Genomic DNA, 27407 nt, shown 5'->3' with positions numbered 1-27407 from the left:
CTGAGGGCCTGACCAGGTATACAAATTAGATTAGATTAGATTACTTACAAAGTGGAAACAGGCCCTTCGGCCCAACAAGTCCACACTGACCCGCCGAAGCGCAACCCACCCAAACCCCTAACCTAACACTACGGGCAATTTAGCATGGCCAATTCACCTGACCCGCACATCTTTGGATTGTGGGAGGAAACCGGAGCACCCGGAGGAAACCCATGCAGACAATGTGCAAACTCCACACAGTCAGTCGCCTGAGTCGGGAAATGAACCCGGGTCTCAGGCGCTGTGAGGCAACAGTGCTAACCACTGTGCCACCGTGCCGCCCACAAAGTTCTATATCCCAGAACTTTGTGGGAAGTGATTGCTGAGAAGTTTGCGTCATCAAGAGCCACATGTGAAGTGCTGAAAGACAAGAGGAGGGCTATTGTGGAGTCATTATTTCAGAAAGGTGAGAAGATAAAGCTTGGGAACTATAGGCCGGTGAGCCTAACATCAGTCATGGTAACTTGATGGAGGGGATTCTGAGGGACAAGGTTTACATGCATTTAGGAATAGTCAAACATGGCTTTATACGTGGGAAATTGTGTCTCACTGACTTGGTTGAGTTTTTGAAGAAGTGACAAAAGAGATAAATGAAGGCTGAGCATTGGATGTTGTCAACATCAACTTCAGCAAGGCATTCAACAAGGATCTGCATGGTAGACTAGTTAAGCAAGGTTAAATCACATGGAATCTAGGGAGAAGTAGCCATTTGGATACAAAATTAATTTGAAGGTAGGACACAGAGGGTGATGATAGAGGTTTGTTTTTCAGACTGGAAGCCTGTGATCATTGGTGTGCTGCAAGGATCAGTGTTGGATCCAATGCTTTTTGTCATTGTATAAATGGTTTGGATATGAATATAGGAGGTTTGGTTAGTAAGTTTGCAGATGACACCAAAAGTGGTGAGGTAGTAGGCTGTGAAGAAGATTATCTCAGAGTGCAATGGGTCATCGGCCAAGGAGTGGCAGTTGGAGTTTAATTTAGGTAAATGTGAAATGTCGCGTTTTGGTAAGGCAAATGAGCTGCCAGAGAAAGTAGTGGAGACAAAAATAAACTGTAGATGCTGGATTCCAAGGTAGACAAGTAGGAGGCTGGAAGAACACAGCAAGCCAGGTAGCATCAGGAGGTGGAGAAGTCAACGTTTTGGGTGTAACTCTTCTTCAGTGGCGGAGGCTGGTATTATTACAACATTTAGACTGCATTTGAGTTGATACATAAATAGGAAGGTTTTAGAGGGAATATTGGCCAAATGCTGGTAAATGGGCCTGCACTAAATTCGGATATCTGGTCGGCATGGACAAATTAGTCCAAGGTGTCAGTATTCAGTGCTGTATAATCCTTTTACTCTATAACTCAAGTACAGCTTTTGTGCCCTCATTTTGAATTTGCTACTTGTTTTTAATATTCTAGATTTGGTGGTTCCTTTAATATGTGGTTCTGATTGGCGGGCTGTTGAATCTGTAATCCAATTGGTGGACTTTTGAACATGTAGATTCTGATTGGTAAGTTGTTAGACTGCGAGCTAGAATTGGTGGGATATTGAGGATGTCGGTGCTGATTGGTGAGTTGGTGAAATGTGGGCACCGATTGGATGGGATATTTGAAGTGCGAATACTGATTGGCGGGCTGTCAGAATGCGGGCTCCGATTGGTGGATGTTTTGGAGTGCATGTTCCGATTGGTGGGCTGTTGAGGTTACGGGTTCTGATTGGCAGATATTTGACGGGTGGGTCCATCCTACGCTGCAGCTCCCTAGGGGGTCGAAATGGTTTTGTGTTGATTCTGTCCTTCAGTATCTGATCTCATTGACTGCTTTCTTCCAATCACACCGTAACGATGAGGTACAGTATCTGGATGTGCTCTGTTGTGGTGATATACTCGTACTGGTAGCACTTATTAGATTCTTGGATACAAATTTAAGAATTACAATGTTACCCTTTCCCGTCTCTTGGCTCAGTTTTCGCTTTGCTACTCCCTCCTGTGTTGGTTCTTGCTAATCTGCAGCTGTAGTGATTGTGTAATGGCACAGTCATTTACTCGGTCTGGTGTGACTTTGTTGCATAAAAACCGAAGTGGGAGGTTCAGAAAAGGGATATATAATTAACGTTTTCATTCTGTGTTTCAAATACAACGCTTGTGGGCGATTCATTGTTACACATCACTGGTCGCTATCTTATCATGATTGTCATTGTAAATTTTAGCTAGTTTCACGCTGGAGTCCACAATTCCTTGCAATAAATGTACTTTTATTTAAAAGCTAAAATGTGAATTATCCATCGACTTTTTAAGATAATTGTAAATAGAACGCTTAAAACTGAATTATCAAAGAGTTTGCACCATGTGACTTTAGTAACAGGCCTTATTTTTCTTTAGCGCATTTCCCTGACCCTGCAGATAAAGCCACAATGGAGGATTCAATTGACCTTGTTTTTTTTTTGTGTGTCGATATACGAATTTAACTGCTGTAAGATCACCATGTTTCTGTATCAATTGAATGAATTTCCAGCAAATGTAGTCATTTGAGATTAAATACAAGGGATTTGGGGCTGAGAACAAATGACACTTAAGTTGTTTGCACTAATTCTATCTGCAAAAATCTGTATTGAGTCAGCATAGGATCAGGGAAATGTAAACATAAATTACAACCAAAGTAAATTGAGTTTCTGTTAATCTGTAAAACTGGTGGAAAAGTAATGTCCAAAGCAATCCCACCAACAAAAATGATTGGAAGCCATAATGATATTTGGGTAAATTGACACTCCCCTTGCCATTGACTATTCTGGTTAAGAACAACCCTTGCAAGAATTTTGCTATATTGGATGGAAATAATGGCTCAAGATAATTGTCACAGATAGACCTACTTGCTTTCTGTTTGCTGTGTTGTGGAAGCATCCTTATCTTGAAATGCAATGCCCTAGTTTCAGATTAGGCAGAAGAGAAGAGTTAACGTTTTCTAACTGTGCAAAATCTTTCATACTTAAAGAGGATACTGTCATGGCAACTTGCCCACAGAAAATTAATCTATGACCTTCATCACTTCTGTGTGAGCAGGATCTAGAACAAGCTCTTCCAGAGTATGATGGTGCTGAAGTGACTGAATAGTATTGTGCTGCTGGTTTAGAAGATTGCTGAAATGCTGTGGCTAAGCAGAGACCATCTCATGCTTATGTTAGGTGTGTCTGACACCTATAGTTTTTGTATTGTTTTTGAGCAGTACAGTCTTAGAATTGGCATATATCTGACAAAGTGGACATCGCACTTTGGATTTTAGAAGTATGGATTGATCAGAGAGTTTTGTGAAGAGCATTTGGCTTCATTTCATCAGGCTTTTTTCCTACTATTGATTTGCCATCTTTCTTAGTTTGGTCTGCAGCATGTGTTCTACCTGGTGGGATTTGGTTTCCCTTCCAGGTGATTTCTTGTCAGATACATAACGTCTGGGGGCATGTGCACTTTCTCTATTAGTTTGTTTATATCTGTCATTGTCAAATCAGACTCTGCCTATTAGTTTCTCCATTGCTTTTTCTCCAGCAATAGATTTGTGTTATTTCCTCCAAACTTGTCCCTTTGTCTTTTCATATTTTTGGAAAGCACTTAGTATCCTCTACTGTGAAGATGATACAAAGTATTTATTAAACTCCTCTGCATTTCCTGGTTCCCCACTATTATTTATCCAGCCTCATTTCCCTCAAGAGCAAATGTTCACTTTGGTCTCTCTCTTTTATTATCCATGTCAATATTACTGGCTAGTTTATCCTCGTACTTTATTTTCTTCTTTTATTAATCTTTCTTGGTCACATTTTGGCTTTTAAAAATCCCCCAAATCTCTGGCTTGCTACTTACCTTCATCCTTGGATTTACCAATCCATTAAAATGTGTCACTTGCACCAGCCTCCTGCATAAAGTTGAGAGTTTACAAAGTTTTGTGTCTCATTTTCACAGCAGGCCAATGTTGTATCTGCCCCGCATTCTGACTGAGACTGTTCAACCCAACGGTTTTGTATTGTTTTTGAGAAATGTAGTGACATTCCGTGATCAGAGTTTTATACAATGATTTGCAGTCTTGTTCTTTACATTTCGATTGTGGTAAATGTGTAACCAGCTGGGAGCAGTAACCTGGCAGGTGCAGGGAGAGCCAGGCTGAGTTTAAGTTCCTTTTCTTCCTCTCCTCTGGACTGGGAAAGCAGTGTTGTCCCAAGAAGAAAAAAATCCAGTTTGCTGCTTTTGGTGGACCTAAACTTGACATCTGTCCTGATCCCCTGAAGGTTGTCTGTGCACAGAAGACTGCCAATAGCATCCTTTAACTGTTCCCATCACCACTGGTCTTGGTGTCCGGAATGCACTGCCTGTGAAGGTAGTGAAGACCTGAAATTTTACAACTTTTACTAAGTATTTAATAAGCACTACAAATATCATAACTTTCAAGTATTTGGGAGCAGTGCAAGAAATTTAAGTCACACTTAGTGGTAGTTATGGTGGTGCAAACTTGATGGCCCTTTTCCACACTGTATGAATCTATGGGACACCTGTTTTGCCTGATGACTTATTGAACAGCCTACGTGTTGATTTATATTTAAGTGATTCAGTTTGCTCAGAGCCTCCTGACTTCTCCAAGACAGCAAATACTGCATGGGTATGATGTGTGCCATAAGCATAGCAGTTGAAAGAATGCAAGTCTATTTTTGGAGCTGTCTTTCCCTTAGATTCCCTGCAGTTCTCCCAGTCTTCCATGAGATGCAACCCTGCTAACCAGTCTTCCATGGGGGAACCTTACTGAAAGCCTTGCTGAAGTCCATATAGATCATGTCCACCACTCTGCACTCATCAATTCTCTTTGTTACTTCAAAAAACTCAAACGGGTTTATGAGACATGATTTCCCATGCACAAAGCCATGTTGACTATCCGTAATCAGTCCTTGTAGTTCCAAATATCTGTAAATCCTGTTCCTCAGGATTCCGTCCAACAACTTGCCCACCACTGACATTAGGATCCCTGATCTATAGTTCTCTGGCTTATCTTTACCATTTTTCTTAAATAGTGGTAACCTCTAATCTTCCAGCACTTCACCTGTGACTATATCGATTATACAAATATCTCAGCAAGGGGCCCAGCAATCACTTCCCTAGTCTCCCACAGAGTTCTAGTGTACACTTGATCAGGTCCTGGGGATTTATCCACATTTATGCATTTCAAGGCATCCAGCACTTCATCTTCAGTAATATGGACATTTTTCAAAATGTCACCATCTATTTTATCAATTCTATATCTTCCATGTCCTTCTCCACAGTAAACACTGATGCAAAATACTTGTTTACTATCTCTCCCATCTCCTGTGGTTCCACACAAAGGCCACCATGCTGATCTTTGAGGGGCGCTATTCTCTACGAGGAGAAAGTGAGGTCTGCAGATGCTGGAGATCAGAGCTGAAAATGTGTTGCTGGGAAAGCGCAGCAGGTCAGGCAGTATCCAAGGAACAGGAGATTCGACGTTTCGGGCACAAGCCCTTCTTCAGGAAGGGCTTATGCCCGAAACGTCAAATCTCCTATTCCTTGGATGCTGCCTGACCTGCTGCGCTTTTTGAGCCCTATTCTCTCCCGAGTTACCCTTTTGTCCTTGCAAAAACCCTTTGCATTCTCCTTAACTCTATTTGCCAAAGCTGTCTCGTGTCCCCTTTTTATTTGTGGATGAAGAGCATTTTGTCTGTCTCTGCTATCCCAGTATCCTAACCTTTCATTGCTCTTTCACTTTACGATGTATGCAAACATGATCTTTCTGAACTTTGTCTTCAAAGCTTTTTTCTTCTTAGAAAAGGGTCTTGGCTTCTGTAACTATCCAAATAAAATACCTTCTCTAATTGTTGCATGCTGTAAATATTTCTGGCAAGATTGCTCCTATTAAGCAAAGCTAATCGAACTGCAGTGGAATTGAACTGCAGTGATGTATTGGTGAGTTCAAGATGCTTGTGTCTATTTGATATTCCTGTGCTGTTTTTCTTTGGTTTTGGGAGGGAGAAAAATTAGCAAAGGTTTCAATTTGTGCTGCATTTGCCCTTTTTGAAAATACCTCTAAACTTGACATTGCTGTGGCTCAGGATAGGTTCGTTTCCTGGCCGTCAAGATCTTCGTGAGCTTTCTGGAGGTTCACTTTCTAATATATAGTTTTCTTTTTAACTGACACCTATGACAGAAGGAATATGCCAGTTGTTCAAATATTCCAGATATTCAAGAAGTCCACGTAATCAAAGCAAAACACACAATAAGTAATAGAAACTTAATGTGGGGGTATACACATCACTATTATATTTTATTTACAGCATAAAATCACTTAAATAATAATGCAACTTTGCCCTGAATAAGACTCACCAGCAGAGAGACTTCTCACTCGCACCCTCAACTGACTATTTGGACATCGTGGTAGATTCTGGTATTTGAGGAAAGATTTGACTCAAAATTGAATTATCTGTTGACATTTCATGTGGCTATTTGGCTGAACAAGTTTATTTACATGTAAGTAAATTAAAATCTATAATAATTGGGCAGAATACTACAGTAAATATAGCAGTATTTGAAGAATATAATTTTTACTAGTTCATAAAGTGCTGGTTAAAACAAAGTTGCCTGTATATTTCTTGTCTTATGCTCCTGTATGGTGACTGTAAGCCCCAATCACAGTAGATTGTGGAGTTGTTCCAAGATCTCACTTATTTCTGCCAACGCCAAGTTACACTCTAAAATATGCTTCATATTCAGTATTAGAAAATGGCCAAACTGAAAATGCATTCAAATCAGCACAATCTTAAGGTCAAAGATATGCCCACACTCAGTTCTTTTGAGTATTAAAGCTAAAAGTTACAATGCATTTTGCCATGAGTTCAGTTTCCGATGTGATTCATTCTTTCGACATTTAAGTGCATTTAAAATATAAAGTGGTATCATTGATAATAAATGTGTGAAAGTGCAAAAAAGAAATCAATTAACACTTAAAGTGATTTTCTTGATAGGCTTGAAATCTGGTCACAATATTAAGACATCTACCATTTCTCTGCCTTATCTCTGTTTTGGTTGTTTGACAAACTGTGCCCACAAAGATGTGGCAGACATCTTACTTGTGCAAATCCTGTATTATATTCTACCACTTCCTGACACAATATTATTTTTTAGGTACTATACTGACAGCACTATGCATGCATTTTAGAAGTGGTTTTGAATATGGGAGGATTCTACTTTTAATGCTAACGTTAAGAGGGTAGCTGAAATTTAAATGTTTCCAGCAATCACTTCTCTTACTCAAGAAAGGTTGAAGAACATATTTTTAAATCTCTACACATTTGTATTTTTATCTTTTGTAGAAGCTTTGCAGTCGAGTGCTTTCTTGCTACAGAGGATGGTTGGCATTTTATAGATGTGCTAAAATCTATTTTTAAATGTACCAAGAAAAATGCAAATTTTAATACAAAGCCCCTCCTTTTTTTTGTTTTTTAACTCTGTGTATGTGTTTAATTTTCTCACCCTGAACCTTTTTTTTTTATCTAGGTGTACAACGTAAAGTACAAGTTGGGTATATTTTATCCACGCATCCAAAAGCACCTAAACACTGTTCTGAAGAAGGAAAGGGTCACCAGTCTCCAGTTTAACTGTTTTCTGTCCCTAGGTATTGACATGATTGTTTTTTAAAAAAAAAAGACGACAATGTAAAAGATCCCATGACACTAGTTTGAGGAACAGCAAAAAAAAACCCTCCTGTCTTGACCAAATTTATCCCTCCAGTAACATCAGAAGAGTTCTCTCTGGCCATTTCACGTCACTGCTCTGGAAGCTTTTGCAAAAATTGGCTGTCACATTTTGTACTTTCCAACAGTGACTACACTTCAACAGTACCTGGCTATAAAGTGTTTTCTTTGACCACTGGTTGCTCACTCAGTATTTTACAATTTATAAAAGCCGTCAGCAAGGAAGAAGGCAATTTGACCTTTTTTATTTGTAACCTCTGTGCTATAAAAGTCAAAACGGCAGTCCCGTCCCTTGTCCCATTTTAGTTTGCTTTTACTCTTCAAGGATACAGTAGTCCATGGTCTACTCTCGCAAAATATTCCTGTTCTGAAGGCACTCATATATATATTTTTAATTTAATTCTCGTATCGAACCATGGACTATATGGCTTTAATGTTTTATTTTTAGACTAATTTTTGAAAGAGTACTTCTTGAGCAGATTGTAACAACTTTTTTTTCTTTTTCTTTTTTGCTCTTCCTTGTGCGCGCACACTGATCCAGCTGTCAGAGTGAACAGAACCTCTGGCACTCCTGTTTATTTTTTTTCCCCCTTTGTTTTATTTAACCCCCACACTACTGCCTAACTGCGGCAGTGCTTATTTTTTCCCCAGCACCCATTGTGTGTGTGTATGCAGGTGTGAGACACAGTGAGAGACACAACGTGCATGAATCTTTATTCAGTTTCCAACACCAGGAAGATAGGAAAACACCCGAGTGGCCAGTGACAAGCAGTGCCCTACACATCAAAGGGCAATGCTGTGTGATCAGTAACAACCTTTATGACTGAGAGCAATGATTTGAGTTGTTGAGCGCAGTGAACATAATCACAATTTCCTTATCAGATTAACTGTTCTTCCAGCATACTTCAGTTTACAAAGATCTCGTTGTTTTGCTGTTGTTGAGATCTGATTTTTGCTGTCAGGGTTGCTGAATAGGCTACTTTTTGTGAGGGCCAGGCAACCCAGTAATGCAGAAAGTTATAGCCATTTCTATTATCCTATGGTTCAGCAATGAGAACACATTTAACCAAGCTGTAACCAGTTTGCATAATCACCTATATAAAAATCTAACCTGTTTCAGCTAGTAAGCAGCATGGCAATAGGTGACATCTAGATCAGAATGTATTTTTCCAAATTGTTGAGTTGATATTTTTCATCCTAGATTTGTTTTCAGATGTGTCATGACACTGAACTCTTCTTCCATAATGTTTTCTCCCATGCCCACGTTTGGACAGGAATTCCACCCCCCCCGCCCCGCCCTGCCCAACCCCATGCAAACACGTGCACACATTTTCACCTGTCTCCAATACTCCATCTTCACTTGGACCGTCCCTCTTGCTTTTTACCTGTACCTGATCTGTTCACTGAGAATTACCAAGGTGACATCAGCTGCTTTAATTTCTCTGCTCCCTTCACCCACTCCAATCTGTCTCCCTTTGAAGTAGCTGGGAATCAATTCTTGGACGGTAGCTATTCATAATATATGTAAATGATTTAGATGAAGGAACTAAATGTAATTGTTCCACATTTGCAGAAGCAAAAAGCTGGGTAGGATGATGAACTGAGGAGGAAGCAGCAAGGCTTCAGTGTGAATATGACATTGACATTGAATGGGTCGGAAAATATATGGCAGATGAAGGATAATATGGATGTAAGTGAGGTGGTCCGCTTTTTGGCAGCAAGAACTTAGAGGCAGGTTATTATGTGAATAGCGCTTGTTTGGGAAAGCGGTAGATGCACAAAGACCTGGGTGTCCTTTTACACCAGTTGATGAAAGTAAGCATGCAGCTGCAGCAGGTGATCAAAAAGGTAAATAGAATGTTGGCCTTCGTAGTCATAGGATTTATGTACAGGAGTAGTAATGTCATGCTGTAATTGTACAGGGCTTTGGTGAGACCACACCTGGAGTATTGTGTGCAGTTGTGGTCTCCTTTTTTTATCTGTGGAAGAATGCTCGAGCTTGGACAGAGGGCAACAAAGTTTAACCAGACAGCTTCCTGGGATGGCAGGACTGATGTATGAAGAGAGTTCATATCTATTCGCTGGAACTTAGAAGAATGAGGGGGTTTCTCATAGAAACCTATAAAATTCTAACAGGTCTAGACCGAATCTGCCTGATGACTGACTGACTGATTGGGGAGTCTAGAACCAGGAGTCATGGCCTAAAGGTAGGCCATTTAAATTCAAGGTAAAGAGAAATTTTTTTAGAGAGTCGTGAACTTGTGGAATTCTCTGCTACAGAAAGCTGTTAGATGATCTGCCACGATCATTTTGAATGACAGAGCAGACTCAAAAGGCTGAACGGCCTACTCATGCTACTATTCTGTGTCTATGGTTCCATAATTTCTAGTGGTTCCTTATCCTCCATGGATGTGATATCCCTCTGCACATCATTCCTCCATCATGATTGACTGAAAGCTCTCCCCTTCTTGAAAAGAGGCCTGCATAAACTCCAGCCACCACCACACTCTTCCATCTGGCTAAACTTGTTCTCACTTTGAATAACTTCTTATAATCATCTCATTTTCTCTAAATCAGAGGTGTGGTTTTGAGTTCCCGTTATGCCTATCTGTTTGTGGGGCATGTGAAACATTACTTTTTCATGAAAATATGGGAATGTATTCAGATTTTTGCAGTTTCCTTTATATTATAAAGAGGCAGATTATCTGTTACATTTAATTTTTTGTTTGTGATCATTGGACAAGTCTTCCTGCCATCACAGCCACAATGGCAATAAGATCTGCAATTCTGATTCAGACTGCGATTCCTTTTTGTTGCTGAGAAATTTTTGTCCATGTGGAATTGCATCTTTATCTTTGGATTTTCTGTTCAGGTACTAAACAAATGCATTTGCTCACTTCTACATTAAATTCACATACAAGAGCATCGAAAAGAATGGTGTTATATCTTTCCTGCTCTAATTTCTTTTTTTGGTCAAAATTAACTTTTAATATTTAAATCCCTCAGATATTAATGAAATATAACAGATTTTTCACTTCAGTAGAAAACCATATGCAGTGTTTTAAATTTTTTATACTTATTCAGGTCCGACTGACATGGAATACAATGAAAAACTGGCACGCTTTCGACAAGGTCATCTCAATCCCTTCGATAAAGATCCATGCGGAAAGGTGGATAAAGTCAGTGAGGAAGAGGGTGACCTGTCAGTAAAAGGTCAGAACAAAGGACTCTGATCTCTAGACTGTAACATCACGAGTAGCAGTTGCAGCCTGATATCCATTGTTTTGTCATGATTCTAACTTGTACCTTTTTTCACTTGGTTAACTGAATGCTTTATGCATAGGATGTGGGCTAGTATTTTCCAAGGATTTTAGAGGCACTTGAGAATTTGAAGTCAGGGCAAAAGATATTTCATATTTCTTTACTCTGTCACTCCTAAAAAGCATAGCTTTCCAGGGCCTTATCATATCCCAAACTGAAATCAAACAACTCCATATAGTTTGAAGTGAATGAGTTTGTGTTATTATATGACATCATTTTACATTTTCGCATTGCTCAGCCCACTGAAAATTGTTTTTTTTCTAAAATTTGTTTGCAAATACCAAACACAAGAAATAATTCCTTTTTTTGATGTATTTACTTGCATACTGAATTTGCTCAGATAGCTAGTGATTCGAACTATCACAAATCTCCATCATAGAGTACCACAGCATTGAGCGATGCCCTTGCCTTTGTCTCTGTATTTACCACTGTGCCACTTTCTAAGCTCTAGTTTACAGGGAGAGAGAGAGGAAAATGTGCAAAATTCGTCCTTGGCCTTTCCAGTATATGTTTAGCTCACAACACTGCACGGATTCACTAGTTGGCCTCCTGGATGCAAAATATTTTTCTTATTTCTATAGGCTGTGCTGTCTCTGAGCAGGAGGATCCCCTTCTACCTTTCAGCTGAGCTGGTAAGAAGAATGATTTCTCCAGATTGGGGAAACACCTCCAGCCGCGGTGGGAGTTGCTCTTAATTTGGTAATTTGAGGACCTTTTTAATAGGTCTGTAATAGGGTGGGGGAAGAGCAGCACGTTCCTGCAGCTGGTAGAATTCTGTAGCTACAAAGTTGGAAGGTAACTGTCACTTCACCTCCCTGCATCCCCTCCTGATTTGTTGGATCCCTTCCGAAAACTGCTAAAGAATGCCCCGTTAACTTCTGTACGATTATTGTGATGACTTTTTTTTAATGTGCATCTGGTACATGCTGTGTATTCCAGTGCAGGAATATTCCCAATGCAATATTGCAGGTAGCTTGGAGTCATCATGCAGGTATTTCCAGCTATACTGAGGCGTTAAACATGTGATAAGATCCGCAGCAATGTGGTTGACTGCCCAGAAGGCTGTTAACAATGAGAGATGGGCAAAAGTGCATTGGCCTAGCCAGTGAACTCTCCCATCCTGCAAATGGATTAAAAAATTAATAAAAATTCTGTGGCTTCAAGAACCAGTCAACTGTCAGGACTCTTGCAAGAGTGACTCACCACCTAACTCCCAAAGCCTATCCAACTGTCTGTAGGGTGCAAGTAGACTAGTGTTCACTTCCCTGGATGAGTGCAACTCCATCAACAATTGAGAAGATAGATATGTTCACAAAAAGGCGTCCCACTTGATTGGCATCCCATCAGTTACCATCAGCATTCCATCCCTCCACAGGCTGTATATACCATCTACAAGAAGAATTATAGCAAGTCAGCATGTGAATATCTGATTTTTAAAGATCCCTTCCAATGCATTATCCTTGCTGACTTGGAACTATATCACTGTTCCTTTGCTGTTGTTGGGTCAGGTCCTGGAATTTTCTTTCTAACAGTACTGTGTGTTCCTACACTGGTTCAAGAAAGTGTTTCTCCAGTGTCATCATGAGGGCATTTATATTAATTGGGCAATGAATGCTAGCCAAGTCAGCATTATGCATGTCACATATTAGAATATTTAACAAAATGGCAATCCAATAACTGAGCCTCCCACTATCGATATTAAGTTTCTGGTCAGGCGATGGTCACCATTGACCAGAAGCTTAACTGGACCAGCCATATAAATGATGTGACTACACAGCTGGCATTTCTGTTGTGTGTATCTTGATTCCAGAATACCCAATGGCTGCAACGTGTCTCAGTGACTACCGTGCAGTGGCCCTAACTTCGGTGGTCATGAAGTGTTTTGAAAGGCTGGTCATGGCATTAACCAACTCCAGCCTCCTCACTATTCTTGACCCAGTCCAATTTGCCTATCAGACCAACAGAACCACGTCGGATACCATACACTTGCCCTTCACTCCTCCCTAGAACATCTTGACACCAAGAACAGCTATGTAAGAATCCTACTCATTGACCACAGTTCAGCCTTAACACTATTGTCCCCTCGAGATTGATTACTAAACATAGTGACCTTGGACTAAGCTCCACTCTCTGCAACTGGATCCTCAGTTTCCTGACCTACAGGCCACAATCGGTGAAGATTGAGGACAATATTTCATCCTCGCTAACACTCAACACTGGAACCCCCCAAGGGATGTGTACTCAGCCCCCTACTGTTCTCACTGCATACCCATGACTGCGTTGCCAAATATCAGACTAATGCCATTTACAAGTTCGCTGATGACACCACCATAGTCGGTTGATTCTCAGATGGTGACAAAATAGACTACAGACAGGAGGCGGAAGACCTGGAAAAATAGTGCACTGAGAACAACCTAGCTCTCAATGCCGGTAAAACCGAGGAACCCACTATTGATTTTTGGCAGAATGTTACTCATACCCCCCCCTACACATTAACAGCACAGAGGTGAAACGAATGGAGAGTGTCAAGCTCCTGGGAGTAGTCATCAACAACAAGCTTTCTTGTACTCTTCATATGGGCACACTGATTACAAAGTTCCAACAATATCTCCTCTTCCTCAGGCAGCTGAGAAAATTTGGCATGACAGCGAATACCCTTGCCAACTTTCATAGGTGCACCATCAAGAACATTCTGTCTGGATGTATCACTACCTGGTATGGCAGCTGTACCATTCAGTTACAGAGAATGGTGAACTCAACGGAAAAATCTCAAAGGGTAACCTTCCATCTGTAGAATCCATCTACCAAGCCTGCTATCAAGGAAAAGCTGCCAACATTCTCAAAAATCCATCCCACCCTGGCAATGTTTTTCTACAAATTCTACCATCGCGGAGAAGGTACAGAAGCCTGAACACCTGCACCAGCTGGTTTCAAAACCATTTCTATCCTACTGTTGTTAGAATACTGAATGGACTCTCAAACTTTTAGCATTTACCTGTACCTGTGTTTGGTTTTTGCCACTGTTTACCTATTATTTACGTATTTATGCTATTTAACTATGTGCCTGTATTGCTCGCACAACAAAGCTTTTCATTTGTGCTTTGGTACACGTGACAATAAATTTAATTCAAAGCCTGTCCAATATTTACAAGAATGTCAGAAGTAAGATAGCACACTACCAGTTGCCTGGATCACTGGGACTCTAACAATATTCCAAAAGTTCAACCATATCCAGGGCAAAGTGGCCACTTGATTGGTACATCATCAAACATACATTTCCTTCACCATTAGTGTATTGATTGCAGTGTGTATCATCTAAAAATTGCACTTCAGCAACTTATCAGGGTTTCATTGATACCACTATACAACCATGTTACATCTGATACTTAGCAGCAGCATTGTAGAAAAACCACAAGTGTCATTCCTGATGAAGGGCTTCTGCCAGAAATGTCTCCCGCTGTTTGGATGCTGCCTGACCAGCTGTGCTTTTCCAGCACCACACTCTTCAAACACAAGTTATGTGTCAGACTTGGAAATATATCACTGTTTGTCCATTGGTGCTGCATCAAAAACCTGGGACTCCCTAAGAGCTGCTTTTGGAAAGCAACATCACAGATTGCAGTGGTTTGAGGTGCTGGCTCAGCACCACCTTCATGAGGGCAACAAGAGATGGACATGATTGAATAAAGTAAATGAGGTGCCATGGGATCTTTCTGTATGTTAAAGATACTATTAAAGTATGTGGTTGCCCTGGCCTCACTATCTGTTTCCTTTTTCCCTTTGCAACAAACTGCAGATTTGAATTCCTTTCAATATAATCTAGTTATTAACAGTATGCTCTGAGGATCAGCAGTTTTCACCACTGTACAATTGTCTAACCTTTTCAAATGTTGATCAGCATTGCTGGAATGTGACCAGTACTGTAATGCTTTGCAACTAATTTATAGCCTTCATGACTCTTGCTGTGATATATGGTCTGAATATGTGTAATAAATTGACACCTTTTAATGATTTATTTTCTATAATTGGTAATGGAGTGCTAATTTTATATTCCTCTTGATATCTCGTACTTTTTTCCATTTTACTTTCTAACTAACAGTTTGCTTATCTGCCAAGTCTGTGTTTGTTTTGTTATTGAACATTCCAGACTCTCAGGTGGAAGGATTTTGAATGTTCAGCGTTAATATTTCAATGTTCTGGTAGATGATGGTAAAGAATTCTCTTGCAGTCATTCTGCAAAACATTCCTCCTCTGCCATTGTGTTGTATTTCCTTTTGTTAGTTTTTTTTTATTTTTACATTTTCATCACAATCCTATAGAATAATCACTACTAGATATCACTGGTATGTGCTTAAGTTATTGCAAAGCATCAACGAGCCTTTCCTCAAAAAAAACTCTGTGCCTTCTACTCTACATATATTTGCATACATTAGAGTATTGATTTTTAGCGATTGTATTAGACTGAATTAGGGAGGGTTGTTAGCTCATTTACTTGCACTAGAAGGGGTGCAGTGGAGGTTCAATAGGTTGATTTTGGAGTTGAGGGGTTGGTTTATGAGAAGAGCCTGAGTAGACTAGGATTATATTGATTGGAATTTAGAAGAATGAGGGTGGATCTTGTAGAAGCATGTGAAATTTATGAAGGGAATAGATAAGATAGATGTAGAGAAGATATTTCCATTGGCAGGTAAAACCAGGACAAGAAGGCATAGCCTAAAAATTAGGAGAAGCAGATTTAGGACTAAATTGAGAAAGAACTTCTTCACTCAGAGGATTGTCAATCTGTGGAATTCCCTGCCAAGTAAAATGATTGAGGCTTCCTCAGTAAATATTGTTAAAGCTAATTTTTTTGAACAGTAACAGGATTGAGTCTTATGGTGAGATTAGATTAGATTAAATTCCCTACAGTGTGGAAACAGGCCCGTCGGCCCAATAAGTCCATACCAACCCTCCGAAGAGTAACCAACAGACACATTTCCCTCTAACTAATGCACCTAACACTATGGTCAATTTAGTATGGTCAATCCACCTGACCTGCGCATCTTTGGACTGTGGGAGGAAACTGGAGCACCCGGAGGAAACCCAGGCTGACACTGGGAGAACGTGCAAACTCCACAGATAGTCATCTGAAGCTGGAATCAAACCCGGATCCCTGATGCTGTGAGGCTGCAGTGCTAACCACTGACCCACCCGTAAAATGGAGCTGAGTCCATGAAGAGATCAGCCATGATCTTCTTGAATGACAGAGCGGGCTCAAAGGGCCAGATGGCCTACTCCTCCTAGTTCTTTGTTTTCATTTTCTTCTCCACTTTTTCTGTTACTTGAGGTTTGCTGACCCTTTTCGGTAAACCAACACAATCATCTCATCCTAATTGGGAAGCAGCCCTGCGGTGACATTTTACTTTTATAGTTTTAAATAATCTGCTATTTTCACCTATTTGAGCTAAAGTCTTCAATACAGAAAATTCATTTCTTTCTTGTGGAACAGCAGTTTGAGTCGGAGTATCTTGAACAGTAGTGAGAAGTGTCGGGGAAGATAGTAGGTTGGTGCAAAACGTACCTGGGATGTTATGCGGAAAGTAGAAGGATTATACTTTCACTTTCTGCATCAATTGGGCCAATTGGGTGCCACTCTGGAAGAGTCATGTGACTGCTGAACAAGAAAGTTGAGGTTGAAGTAACCAGTCTTGTGACTCCAAGAAAGATGGGAGGTAAATTAGAGAGATTACATCATGCATATCCAGTGAATACAACCTGTTGACACAGGAACCTACTTCCCTCGTTTTGTTTTTAACTTAGCAGTTAAACCTGTTGCGTTACCTTAAAATAAAGGTATGACTTGTGTCTGAATTTTCATGCACATTTTTATTTTAAAACCACTAGTGATTTAAAGATGTATCAGCAATTTCTGCAGTTAATACTTTCAGTAACATTTATGTAAAGCTGGCGAGGGAACGTCTCCCAACTGGGAATAGCAGTATTCATCATAAATTGATATACCTGCATATGCATCTATGTATTTCTGGGCTATCTTGTTTTTTTCCAAGTCATGTTTTCATTAAAAATATGTTTTTTTTTCCTATTCTAGGACTACACACAGACTTTTTGTATCGGGAGGTCAGTGCAAATACTGATAGAGTGATGGATCTTGGTTTGGCTGAGGATCACTTTTCAAAACCTGTGGTAAGTATCGAATTTTTTTTTTCTTTTTATATAACTGCAGCATCAATTACATCTTGAAATGTGCCAAATATTTAGTGATCATGCAGGCAAGTTAGATATTTTAAACTGTTGATTACAAACCTTAAAGAATAATATTTAAATTCTGTACAATGATCTGTTTTCATAAAGAATGAAGTTGAAACATCCATTTTAAAAATTTATTTTTGTGTCTTTGTCCAACCCTGATGCTGGTGAAATATTTTGGTTCTGGTGCAGATTTTCCTGTTTGACAATGTTGCTTGTTATATTCTGTAGTGAAATCTTCTGTGGAATGTTACTTGAATGAGGATTAAAATTGTTCATGTTTTGCTTTATGACTACTTTATTCCCTGAAAGTTGAGTTTTTTTATTCTTGAATTGATAATTCAAAAGCTGACTTAAGCATGAAGTAATGATATATCTGCTTCCTCGCAAATTGTGTTTCAAAATTTTGGGAGTAAGATTCCTCTACTGTGCCTTTAAAATAGGAAGGCTGTAAAGTGAATGTGTATAGAGTGAAAATGATAATTATTTGGCACCTGATTAGCACTGTAAACATAGCTGTTTCACTTTTTTTTTAATTCCTGTGGTGTTGACTCTTGAAGATGATCAGATGGTCATGTGTCCAGAAAAATCTGGGAGCCTCTTGCACAGTGGTAATATCCATACCTCTGGGCCAGGAGATCTGGGTTCAAGTTCAGCCTGCTGCAAACTTGTGTGCAGTAATGATATCTCTGAACAGGGTGATTTTAGAAATATATGTCCAAATGTATCCACAACTGCCATTTGGTTGCATTTTGGTCTAAGGAAAAGCCCTTTTCAATAAGGGTCTTTTATTTGGTATTCTTGACTCATTTGGGCACAACCAAGAGACAGCAATTCCACCCCCCTCTTCCTCCTCCCCCCTGCCACTTGATGAGTATTTTTGACATTTGTCTATCTTCTGAACCATTACCGTCTGTTTCCCTTCCACTACACTGCCTGATAATACAGGTGTTCCTTGTCTTTGGTTTGGAGATTGCCACTTAAAACATTGCTAACATGCTGAGGTATGTACATCCAACATGCAATGCTAATTGCTCCATACAGCACCAGGAGAAGAAATGGCTGTTGTGTGCTGTTCTAGTTTTTGGTCTGAAGTTTAATTACATGTAAGTGGAGGATGTTGATTTAAGGGGATTGGCAAAAGAAGTAGTGATGATATTTGACCTTTTGGTTTGCATCTAGAATATATTGCTTGAAAATGTGATGGAGGCACATGCCGATTTTAAAAGGGTATTGGATCATTACTTGAAGATCAAAAAGTTTGTAGCTATGCAGGAAAAGGGAACGTGATAGAAAAGGTGACTTATTCTTGCAGAGCGATTGCACAGAATGGACTAGCTGAATGGTCTCTATCTGTACTGTAAACATTTTGTTTGAGCAAGTTTTAGTGCTATCTTGTTTCTGCATCGCACTTAATGAATGAATGATTGATTGATTGATTGATTGATTGTAAAGAACTGTATTTTCTTCAGCTTGACCATTATTTACTTTGATTATTGTTTTCTAGGGTTCATTTGGAGCGTTGGACATTGAAAACCTGAAACGTGCAATTGACGAAGTGAAACAAGTTATATTAGATTTGCCAGAACACTCAGAGAAGCAGAAAGATGCAGTTGTTAAACTTATTCATCTCAGGCTTAAACTGCAAGAATTGAAGGTTTGAGATGTACAGTGTAATGAATAAAAACTATACTTAAATTGAGGGGACAGTAGCTACAAAGTTTATTCCTACAAAATGTGATGTAATCTGAAAAAACAGTAGCCATGATGTGGAGATGCCGGTGTTGGACTGGGGTGCACAAGCTCAAAAGTCGTATGACACTCGGGTTATAGTCTAGCAGGTTTATTTGAAATCACAAGCTTTTGAAGCGCTGCCCCTTTATCAGGTGAATTCACTGAATTTGAAGTGATTTCGAATAAAACTGTTGGATGATAACTTAGTGTCATGTGACTTCTGACCTTGGGAAGAAAAATAGGATGTCTTTTACCTTCAGAGTGCTCTTAAGTGTTGAGGAGTGGAGCAGATAAAGAGGGGAACATTACTAAAATCCTCTTTAGCCATCTTAGTAGTGAGGAGAAAAAGTACTGTTAAACAAGTTTTGACAAGTAATATTGACAAAGGCTTGGAACAAGTTTTTTGCCTGCTTAGCCAAGTATATTGCATTGTTACACATTCAAACAGGAGAAAGAGAGAAATCCAGTTGGAACAGGCCAGTCAGTTGATGTCAATCGTGTGGAAACAAAGCAAAGTAAAACTTTAGGAGGATCTAGATAGACGGCTGAAATGCATATACATAGGACAAACGAAATTGAATACAGAAATGTGAGAAAAGATTCATTTTGGTTAGAAAAATAACGAGGTACTAAAAATAAATTGCATTTTTTTTTTCCTTTTGGGAGTCATCCCAAAATAAATGAACTAATCTGTTAGGACAGGTTGTGAATAATTTGATATCTCAAAATGCACATGGGATCCCAGTCTTTATAATTGAAGACGTTGTGTACAAAAACAAAGCAGTTGTGCCTTTTTTTTGGTGGGGGGGACCATTTTTCAGGAAGAATTTCAATTCTGGCAGAGAATTGAAAGGAGATTAATTAGAATGACATCAGTGATGAAAGACTTCAGTTACATGGAATGGTGCCATCAAACTATTCCATTTCTAACAATCCTTAACAAAAAAGCTTATACTCGTGTTGCACCTTCACTGCAGGAAAATGTCCCAAACTGTTTCACTGAGGTATACGGGAAAAAAGAGATGCTAAGCCAAAGGTAATGTTACTGGGAGGACTGAATAGCTTATTCAACAAGGTAAGAATGATTTGAGAGGAAGGTTCTAACTATGGCACTTACGTTCAAGTGACAACAATAGAGGACCATTATGCAAGCTTGGGTGAAGTCAGACAAACATTTTATAGTGAGAGATTTGGGAGTGGGTGTATACAAGAAAGATTTGTTTGTTGGACGGGAGGTGACCGATGAGGAGGACCCAGGTCATTAGGATTATAAATACAAAGCCATATTCACATCTGTCTATCCCTCAGAGTCAGTGTGATCCAACAAATGTATAGGTGACCTCTGAATAGCTTGGTGTATTATAGGACATTGACAGAAGTGTTTTGGATCAATTGAATGTTGAAAGTGGCAGAACACAAGTAGGTATTGGAATAGTCCGTGACTTTAGTGGAGGAGTGGGTATAGGGTTGGTCACTTAAGGACGAAAAGCATTTGATATTGAAAACCATCTGGTTCCTCCTTGAAATTTGGCTTAGTAAGGGGCAGAAATTAATGACAGAAGTATTAAGTTGATAGGAACATTTGAAGCTGATGGTTTCAGTCTTCGATGTTTAGAATCATAGAGATACAGACACTTCGGTCCAACTTGTCCATACCCACTAGATATCCTAAATAAATCTAACCCTATTTGCCAGCATTTAGCCCATATCACTCTAAACCCTTCCTATTCATCTACCCAGATATCCTAGCTACTTGTGACTTCACTTACAAGGAGCTAGGAACCTGCACTCCAAGGTCTCTTTGTTCAGCAACACGTCCTAGGACTTTACCATGAAGTGTATAAGTCCTGCTAAGATTTGCTTTCCCAAAATGCAGCACCTCACATTTGTCTGAATTAAACTCCATCTGCCACTTCTCAGCCCATTGGCCCATCTGGTCAAGATCCTATTGTAATCTGAGGTAACCTCCTTTGCTGTCCACTACACCTCCAATTTTGGTGTCATCTGCAAACCTACTAACTATTCCTCCTGTGTTCACATTCAATTCATTTATATTACTGACAAAAAGCAGAAGACCCACACCAATCCCTGTGGCACCTTGGTCACAGACCTCCAGTCTGAAAAGCAACCCTGCACCATCCCCCTCTGTCTTCTATCTTCAAACCAGTTCTGTATCCAAATAGCTATTTCTCACTGTATTCCATGAGATCTAACCTTGCTAACCAGTCTACCATGAGGAACCTTGTCGAATGCCTTTAACTAGAGGCAATTGATTTAACCAAGACAGCATTTTCAACAAGCAACATAAACACAGCAGTTGCATGAAGAGATGACAGTGACTAATATATCTATGGAAGATGGCCACATTTCTGCAGATGTTGCAGTGATGCATCAGGTAAATGAATTATTATTCAGTTAAAAGGAGAGACTGATGGATTGTTTTCATTTAAACTTTGGTAAGTTGATAACTCTGAGCTTCGCTTGAAAGTAGGATTTGAATTGGAGTGGCTGATAGCTTCCTACATGTTACAACTAGAATTTTGAGAGTTTAGTTTAGGAATTATAGTCGGAAGCTACATTCTGACTTCTCCAATGAAAAGTTTGGATATGAATATTATAAAATTACTATGTCAATCTAGGAATTTTGGAAACTGAATAACAGGACTTTCTTTACTAACTAATTGTAATCATTGATTACAATTACATATTTTGTCTTTGTATATATCTGAGAAATTTCAAAACTATCTTTTGAAGTCCACTCACAATTAATGTTTCTACACTAATGTTAATTTTTGTTTTGCATATCCAACAAACTCTAAATTTCTTGTATTGTAGTATCAGGAACTGCTCCTAGACCTTGTATGAACCCTTGTGTGCTCAACTTCAGCCAGTTAGTAAACTGTGATTTGCTGGTATTACTGTCAAGTGAGTTCAGATAGTATTTATGGGGATATGTACGTATATATTCATGCAAGAAAGCTTAACTGAGGTTATTTTTCTCAATACTTTGAGACATTCTAATTCATATTGTAGAGGTTTCAAAAACATAGGAAACAGTTCCTGAAATCTCCATTTTTCTTACATTGGTTAAACTGTGCATTTAACATCTTCTAAATTCCGTTAAGGGATTCAAGTTCAAGGTTAAGTACCTCATGCTACAGTTGTGTTAGGCTTTATATAATAGTGTACACTGTTCTTGTCTCCATGCTTAAGAAAGGATATATTTGTCTTTAGAGGCAATAATTGCAAAGGGTTCATGGGGTTGGGCAACCCTATGTCCCAGGGATCAATGATGAGAGACTGAGTGAGTAAATTGGGTCTAAACTGCAGTGAATAAGATGAAGCTTGCAAAGTTTGGAAGTAGCTTGATGGGTAACAATAAGTGATTGATTTCTCCTCATTGGGACAAAGTCTTGGCAAACTTTAGCATTCACTTTTACTTCAGAAGGTTGAGGATTGTTGTGTTCATGGTTTCAGGTAAACCAGGTTTTGAGATTTTGGAAATGGAAAGGATTTTGAGAATGGGTAAGAAAATGGAGTTGGGGCAGAAAATTTATCATTATTGTATAAAATGAGAGAGCAGGCTCAAAAGCTTTTCTCATATAGACTATTATAGAAATATGGTCTCTGAGATAAATTTGCAGCTGAAACAAAATTTTAAGTTGGCTTTACAGTTGTTATAATCTGGTATTTGAATGCTGTGACCTACAATGTTAGCATTAGATTGTGCATCATTTTTTTTTAAACAATCTTCTATTTACTGTGATGGAATTGAAATGGCATTAGCTGTGTTGACCCTACCGTTTATTCGAGTGGAGCTAACAATTGTTTGCAATTTTGTGAAATACATTGTTTGCATTTCTGAATTTACTCTTTATTCACAAATAGAAAAGAAACGCTTTATTTTCAGCATTCATCTTTTGATTCATGCAACAAATTGAGGAAAGTTGAGCTGATCATTTGCCTCAACATTACTTTCTTGCACATTTCCAAATCCCTCAATTCCCTAAGGTGAAGAATCTATAAGTCTGTAAGTTTGCTTGCTGAGCTTGAAGGTTTGTTTTCGGACGTTTCATCACCATACTATGTAACATCAGTGAGAGTCTCTGGTGAAGCGCTGGTGATATGTCATGCCTATCTATTTATAAGAAGGGAAGGTAGATAGTGTGAGAATTCGCAAAGATATGGCATTCTAACCAGAACTCAAACAATAAATGCATCAATCTTCCCTTGGAAAAAAAGGTGAACCAGAAATGGCATTACCCACCTTATGAAACCAAGACCTGTAAATAGAGAGGTGGAATATGTCAACAGCACTTCACGAAAGACTCTCACCAATGATGTTGCCTATGATGAAATGTCTGAAAACAAACCTTCAAGCTCAACGAGCAGACTTGTCATCAACCTGAGCTACAAATCTTCTCAAATTGTGAAGAATCTATCTCTGCGTCATTATTAAATTCAGCATTGGGAGCACCTCCAACCTCTGGGGGTAGACAATTGGAAAGATTCACAACCCTGAGATTATGCTTTCTGGAGACTAAAAAATGAGAGGTAGACCCAATTTACTCCACCAAGACAGTTTTTTTTTCCCTTGTATATCCCTGATTTTCTTTACTTTACAATTAGTAGCTGTTCCTACAATTGTTTCAGCCATAAGGATTAGACTGCCTTCCCCTAAACCTCTCTGCTCCTCACCATTGAGGTGACTTTAAACTATCTGTTTGAAAGTGCTTTTTGATCATGTTCCAATATTTCTTTGCATGGTCTGGAGGTTAAAGTTTTGTTTCAGTTGCTCTTGTGAAGTGTCTTTGTGAACTTCACTGATTGCGAACATGGTTTTCAGAGTCTGTGAGAAACTCTAATTACACTCACTGAATTGAAATGCTACAGTAAGTTTAATATGAACATGGTCACTGTTAAATAGATGTTTAATCTTTTTCTTGTTGGCTGTCTTCGTAGGACCCTGATGAAGATGAACCCAATATTAGAATTATTCTTGAACATCGATTCTACAAGGAGAAAAGCAAAAGTGTCAAACAGTTTTGTGACAAGTGCAGCACCATTATATGGGGCTTACTTCAAACCTGGTATACCTGTACAGGTGAATACTTGATATCTATCCTGTTTAGTCTTTGCTGTGGCCAGGATCTATTCGGAATAGAATCTGCAAATAGACATCTTGTGATTGAAGTGTAAAAATCCAGTAATAGTATATTTTCAAATGCTTCTTTGAAATCCTACATCAAATATGTCTGTGGGAACTACTCTAGTATTTTTATAAGGAAGCTTGCATGTTCACCAGACTCGGGAGAAGGAAGTGGCCTGATGAAGTCACTAATTTTCTTTAGTTGTCAGCATAATTGTTAACTTGAGTTTTAAAGAGTTACACTTTATAGACTTTGAAAGCGTAAAATAGTTTAATGTTTCTTGTTTGAAGATTCAAGTACTCCATTTAATCCTTTCTTCACAGATACTGGTCTAAGAAATTGAAACTTAAAAATGATTTTGCAGTTTTTTTTGGGATTTGTTGCACTTAATGTATTTAACTTTACTTGACAATATTTTATGCATTTTAAAACAATTTCCACAATGGCTGTATATTTAAGACACAGCAACTTTTAAGATGCATTGTGGCCAGATACTCTGAAAGGAAGTTGGCAGGCACAAAGGTTGACATTGAACAAAATAAGTTACTTTATGAATCCTCATTGTTGACAGATGTTTATAGATTAGTTTAGCAGAAGTTTTTGTGACTGTGCCCAATGTTACATGTTTGGGAAAAGACTTAATGGTATTCCATGAAAAGTGTTTTTATTTTGTGTCCCTTCTCTGCTTCTGTTCAGCAATATTTTATCTTTGCTGAAAAGTAGCCCATTGTTTCCTAAAAATGCAAACCTTTTTACATTTCCACAACTAACTTGTATGACTGATATTGTTATTTAGTGGTGCAAATTTATTCAGTAAAATTTGTAACTTCAGACTTTTTGTGTTCAATCCAGCCTTTTCAAATCAGTAAGTGTAATGGATCTTGGCGAACAATGCTGTTAACAAGTACACTGTTACTACAACTTTAAGAGCCTAATCCACAGTTCCTCCCTAATGTGATGGAAGGAGAGTATTGACAAGCAGTAGTCGTAAGCACACTGCTGACCTGTAAAGATGGACAGCGGCCACAGTTTTCTCATGCCACATCTGAAATGGGCAACCATTTGCAGTAGTGATGTTTGCTTTTGTGCTTGGTCCTGGAATAACTTATTGTTTTCAGTTTTAAAGAAAAAGCAGTTTATTTCACGTAATTGCAATTAACAGTATACTGTGAAATAAAAAAAAAGTCTGCTGTTCAGTACTGATTTACATTAATCTGTCTATCAACTTTGCTGTCTTTGGAATATAGGAACAGGAGAAGGTTATTCAGCCACTGGAGCTACCGTTCCAGAAGGTGGATAACCTACCTCGACACCATTTATAACATGCTATTCCCATATCCCTTAATGCCATTGCTGATTAGAAATATGTCAATTTCTGTTTTGAATTAACTTAATGACTGAGCTTCCACAGCACTTTGAGGCAGAAAATTCTAAAGATTCTTCATCTCTGTTCTGAGATCGTTTTCTCTGTTTCGAGATCCAACATTCAGGGGAAATATCCTTTTTGCGACCACTCTGACTATCCCCTTGAGACTTCTGTCAATTCTTTTTGGGATCATTTAATTCTAAACTCCGCAAAATGGAATCATAGAATCCCTACAGTATGGAAACAAGCCCTTCGGCTCAATAAGTCCACACCAACTCTCTGGAGAGTAACCCACCCAGAACCTATTACTCTACATTTACCCCTAACTAATGCACCTAACCTACACATCCCTGAACACAATGGGCACCTAAACCTGCACACCTTTGTATTGTCAGAGGAAACTGCAGCACCCAGAGAAAACCCACGCAGATAATGTGCAAACTCCACACAGACAGTTGCCTGAGGCTAGAATCGAACTCTGGTCCCTTGCGCTGTAGGGCAGCAGTGCTAGCCACAGTGCAACCTAAGTCCAATCTTTTGAGTGTCTCTTAGGATAGTCTCACAATCTGCAGACTCAGTCTGCTGAAGCTCTGCTGCTCTTCTCTATGGCTTAGGCAAAGAGACCAGAACTGCATACATTATTCCAGACAACATTTCCGTTGTCCTCCATGCAATTGAAGCAAAACTTCTTTGTTCCTGTACTCAAATTGTCATATAATATTTGTTGAAAATCTAATGCCTTTTCATATTGTCCTCAAAGCCTTGCTGCTTTTTCTTGGGTTTTTTCTCTTCACTATATAACTACACCCAAGAGAACTTTTCCTAACATTTCCATGACTCCAGTCATAATGTCTAAGTCATTAAGAATTCATTGACATACTCCCTTTGTATTTATATATGCATCAAGCCAGTTTAGCAACATAGATATGTGTATGCCAAAAAAAATTCAACATCCTGTAAAAACAGAAGTGAAATTCATATTTTTTTGCATGCCTCCAGCCTTTACTGTTAGATCATTTTAAAATCCATGTTGAAAATGTATTATTTACAGTTTCATCAAGGGGAATGGAAAAACAAGTTTGGTGATGTATCTCACACATTACAACTTCTCCACAGGAAGTTAAATTTGTATCCAGGAACTATAGTACTGACATTTTTTACCCGGGCTCCAGAAAATTAAGACCGCTTGTGACAAACTCATGCAGACATCTGTAGCTTTAAATATTTTCATAGAGGAAATTAGTGACGTTTATTAACAAAAATGAGATTTTTATTTGTTACATTATGTTACATCTAACATGAAGATGAAGTGTGGGGGAGGGGAGAATGAATTATTCAGTCCATATGATTTTTTTTTTCCTTTCTATTTCAATGAATGAAAGTTTACTGATTTGATTACTCTACCCTATTTTGCTCCAATTACACATTCTCTTTGCCAATCAAGTTCTGATTTGTTCCTCTTTCACAGAGTATATTACTGATTGAAATATGGACTTGGGTTTGTGGTGCAAAATTAAGATGCTACATTTTGAAATGTGACACAGTAGGAATTTATTGGATGAAAATATTTTTAATTGTTTAAGTACCTAACCATTCAAGAAGCGTAAAGAAGTATTCTTACGGGGAAAAAAAACAAAATTATTCTGTTTGTGCTTTGAAGCGTTTTTGAAGACTTGTAGGGAGTAGCCACACTTACAAACTGAATGCTATCACTATTGTCTGTGAACTGAAGATGATTAATAAAGGTACAAAGTAAACTGGGTTGTGAGGCATTCCCAGGAGATGATGCTTTATAAATGATGTAAGTCAGTTATGTAATTTG

At 38.8% G+C, this 27407-nt stretch overlaps 1 protein-coding gene across 5 annotated transcripts in view; it reads left to right on the top strand.

Moving 5' to 3' along the window:
* The first annotated feature begins 1780 nt into the window (after positions 1–1780).
* def8 (differentially expressed in FDCP 8 homolog) overlaps positions 1781–27407 on the top strand; it is a 44168-nt gene continuing 18541 nt past the window's right edge. For 2 of the 5 annotated variants that reach the window (XM_060838039.1, XM_060838037.1), the window contains exons 1-5: positions 1781–1879; positions 10853–10981; positions 17178–17272; positions 18843–18992; positions 24032–24173. In XM_060838039.1, the coding sequence (XP_060694022.1) occupies positions 10864–10981; positions 17178–17272; positions 18843–18992; positions 24032–24173 (505 nt within the window). In that variant the 5' untranslated portion in view covers positions 1781–1879; positions 10853–10863. Of the gene's footprint in view, positions 1880–7571; positions 7690–10852; positions 10982–11670; positions 11722–16866; positions 16922–17177; positions 17273–18842; positions 18993–24031; positions 24174–27407 lie in introns of those variants that run through there. The other 3 variants (XM_060838038.1, XM_060838040.1, XM_060838041.1) reach the window with 3 other exon arrangements.

Source organism: Hemiscyllium ocellatum, chromosome 17 (genome assembly GCF_020745735.1).
Source record: "Hemiscyllium ocellatum isolate sHemOce1 chromosome 17, sHemOce1.pat.X.cur, whole genome shotgun sequence".
Classification (NCBI taxonomy): domain Eukaryota; kingdom Metazoa; phylum Chordata; class Chondrichthyes; order Orectolobiformes; family Hemiscylliidae; genus Hemiscyllium; species Hemiscyllium ocellatum.
Note: the sequence above shows the minus strand (reverse complement) of the source record. Positions and strands in the feature narration are given on the sequence as shown.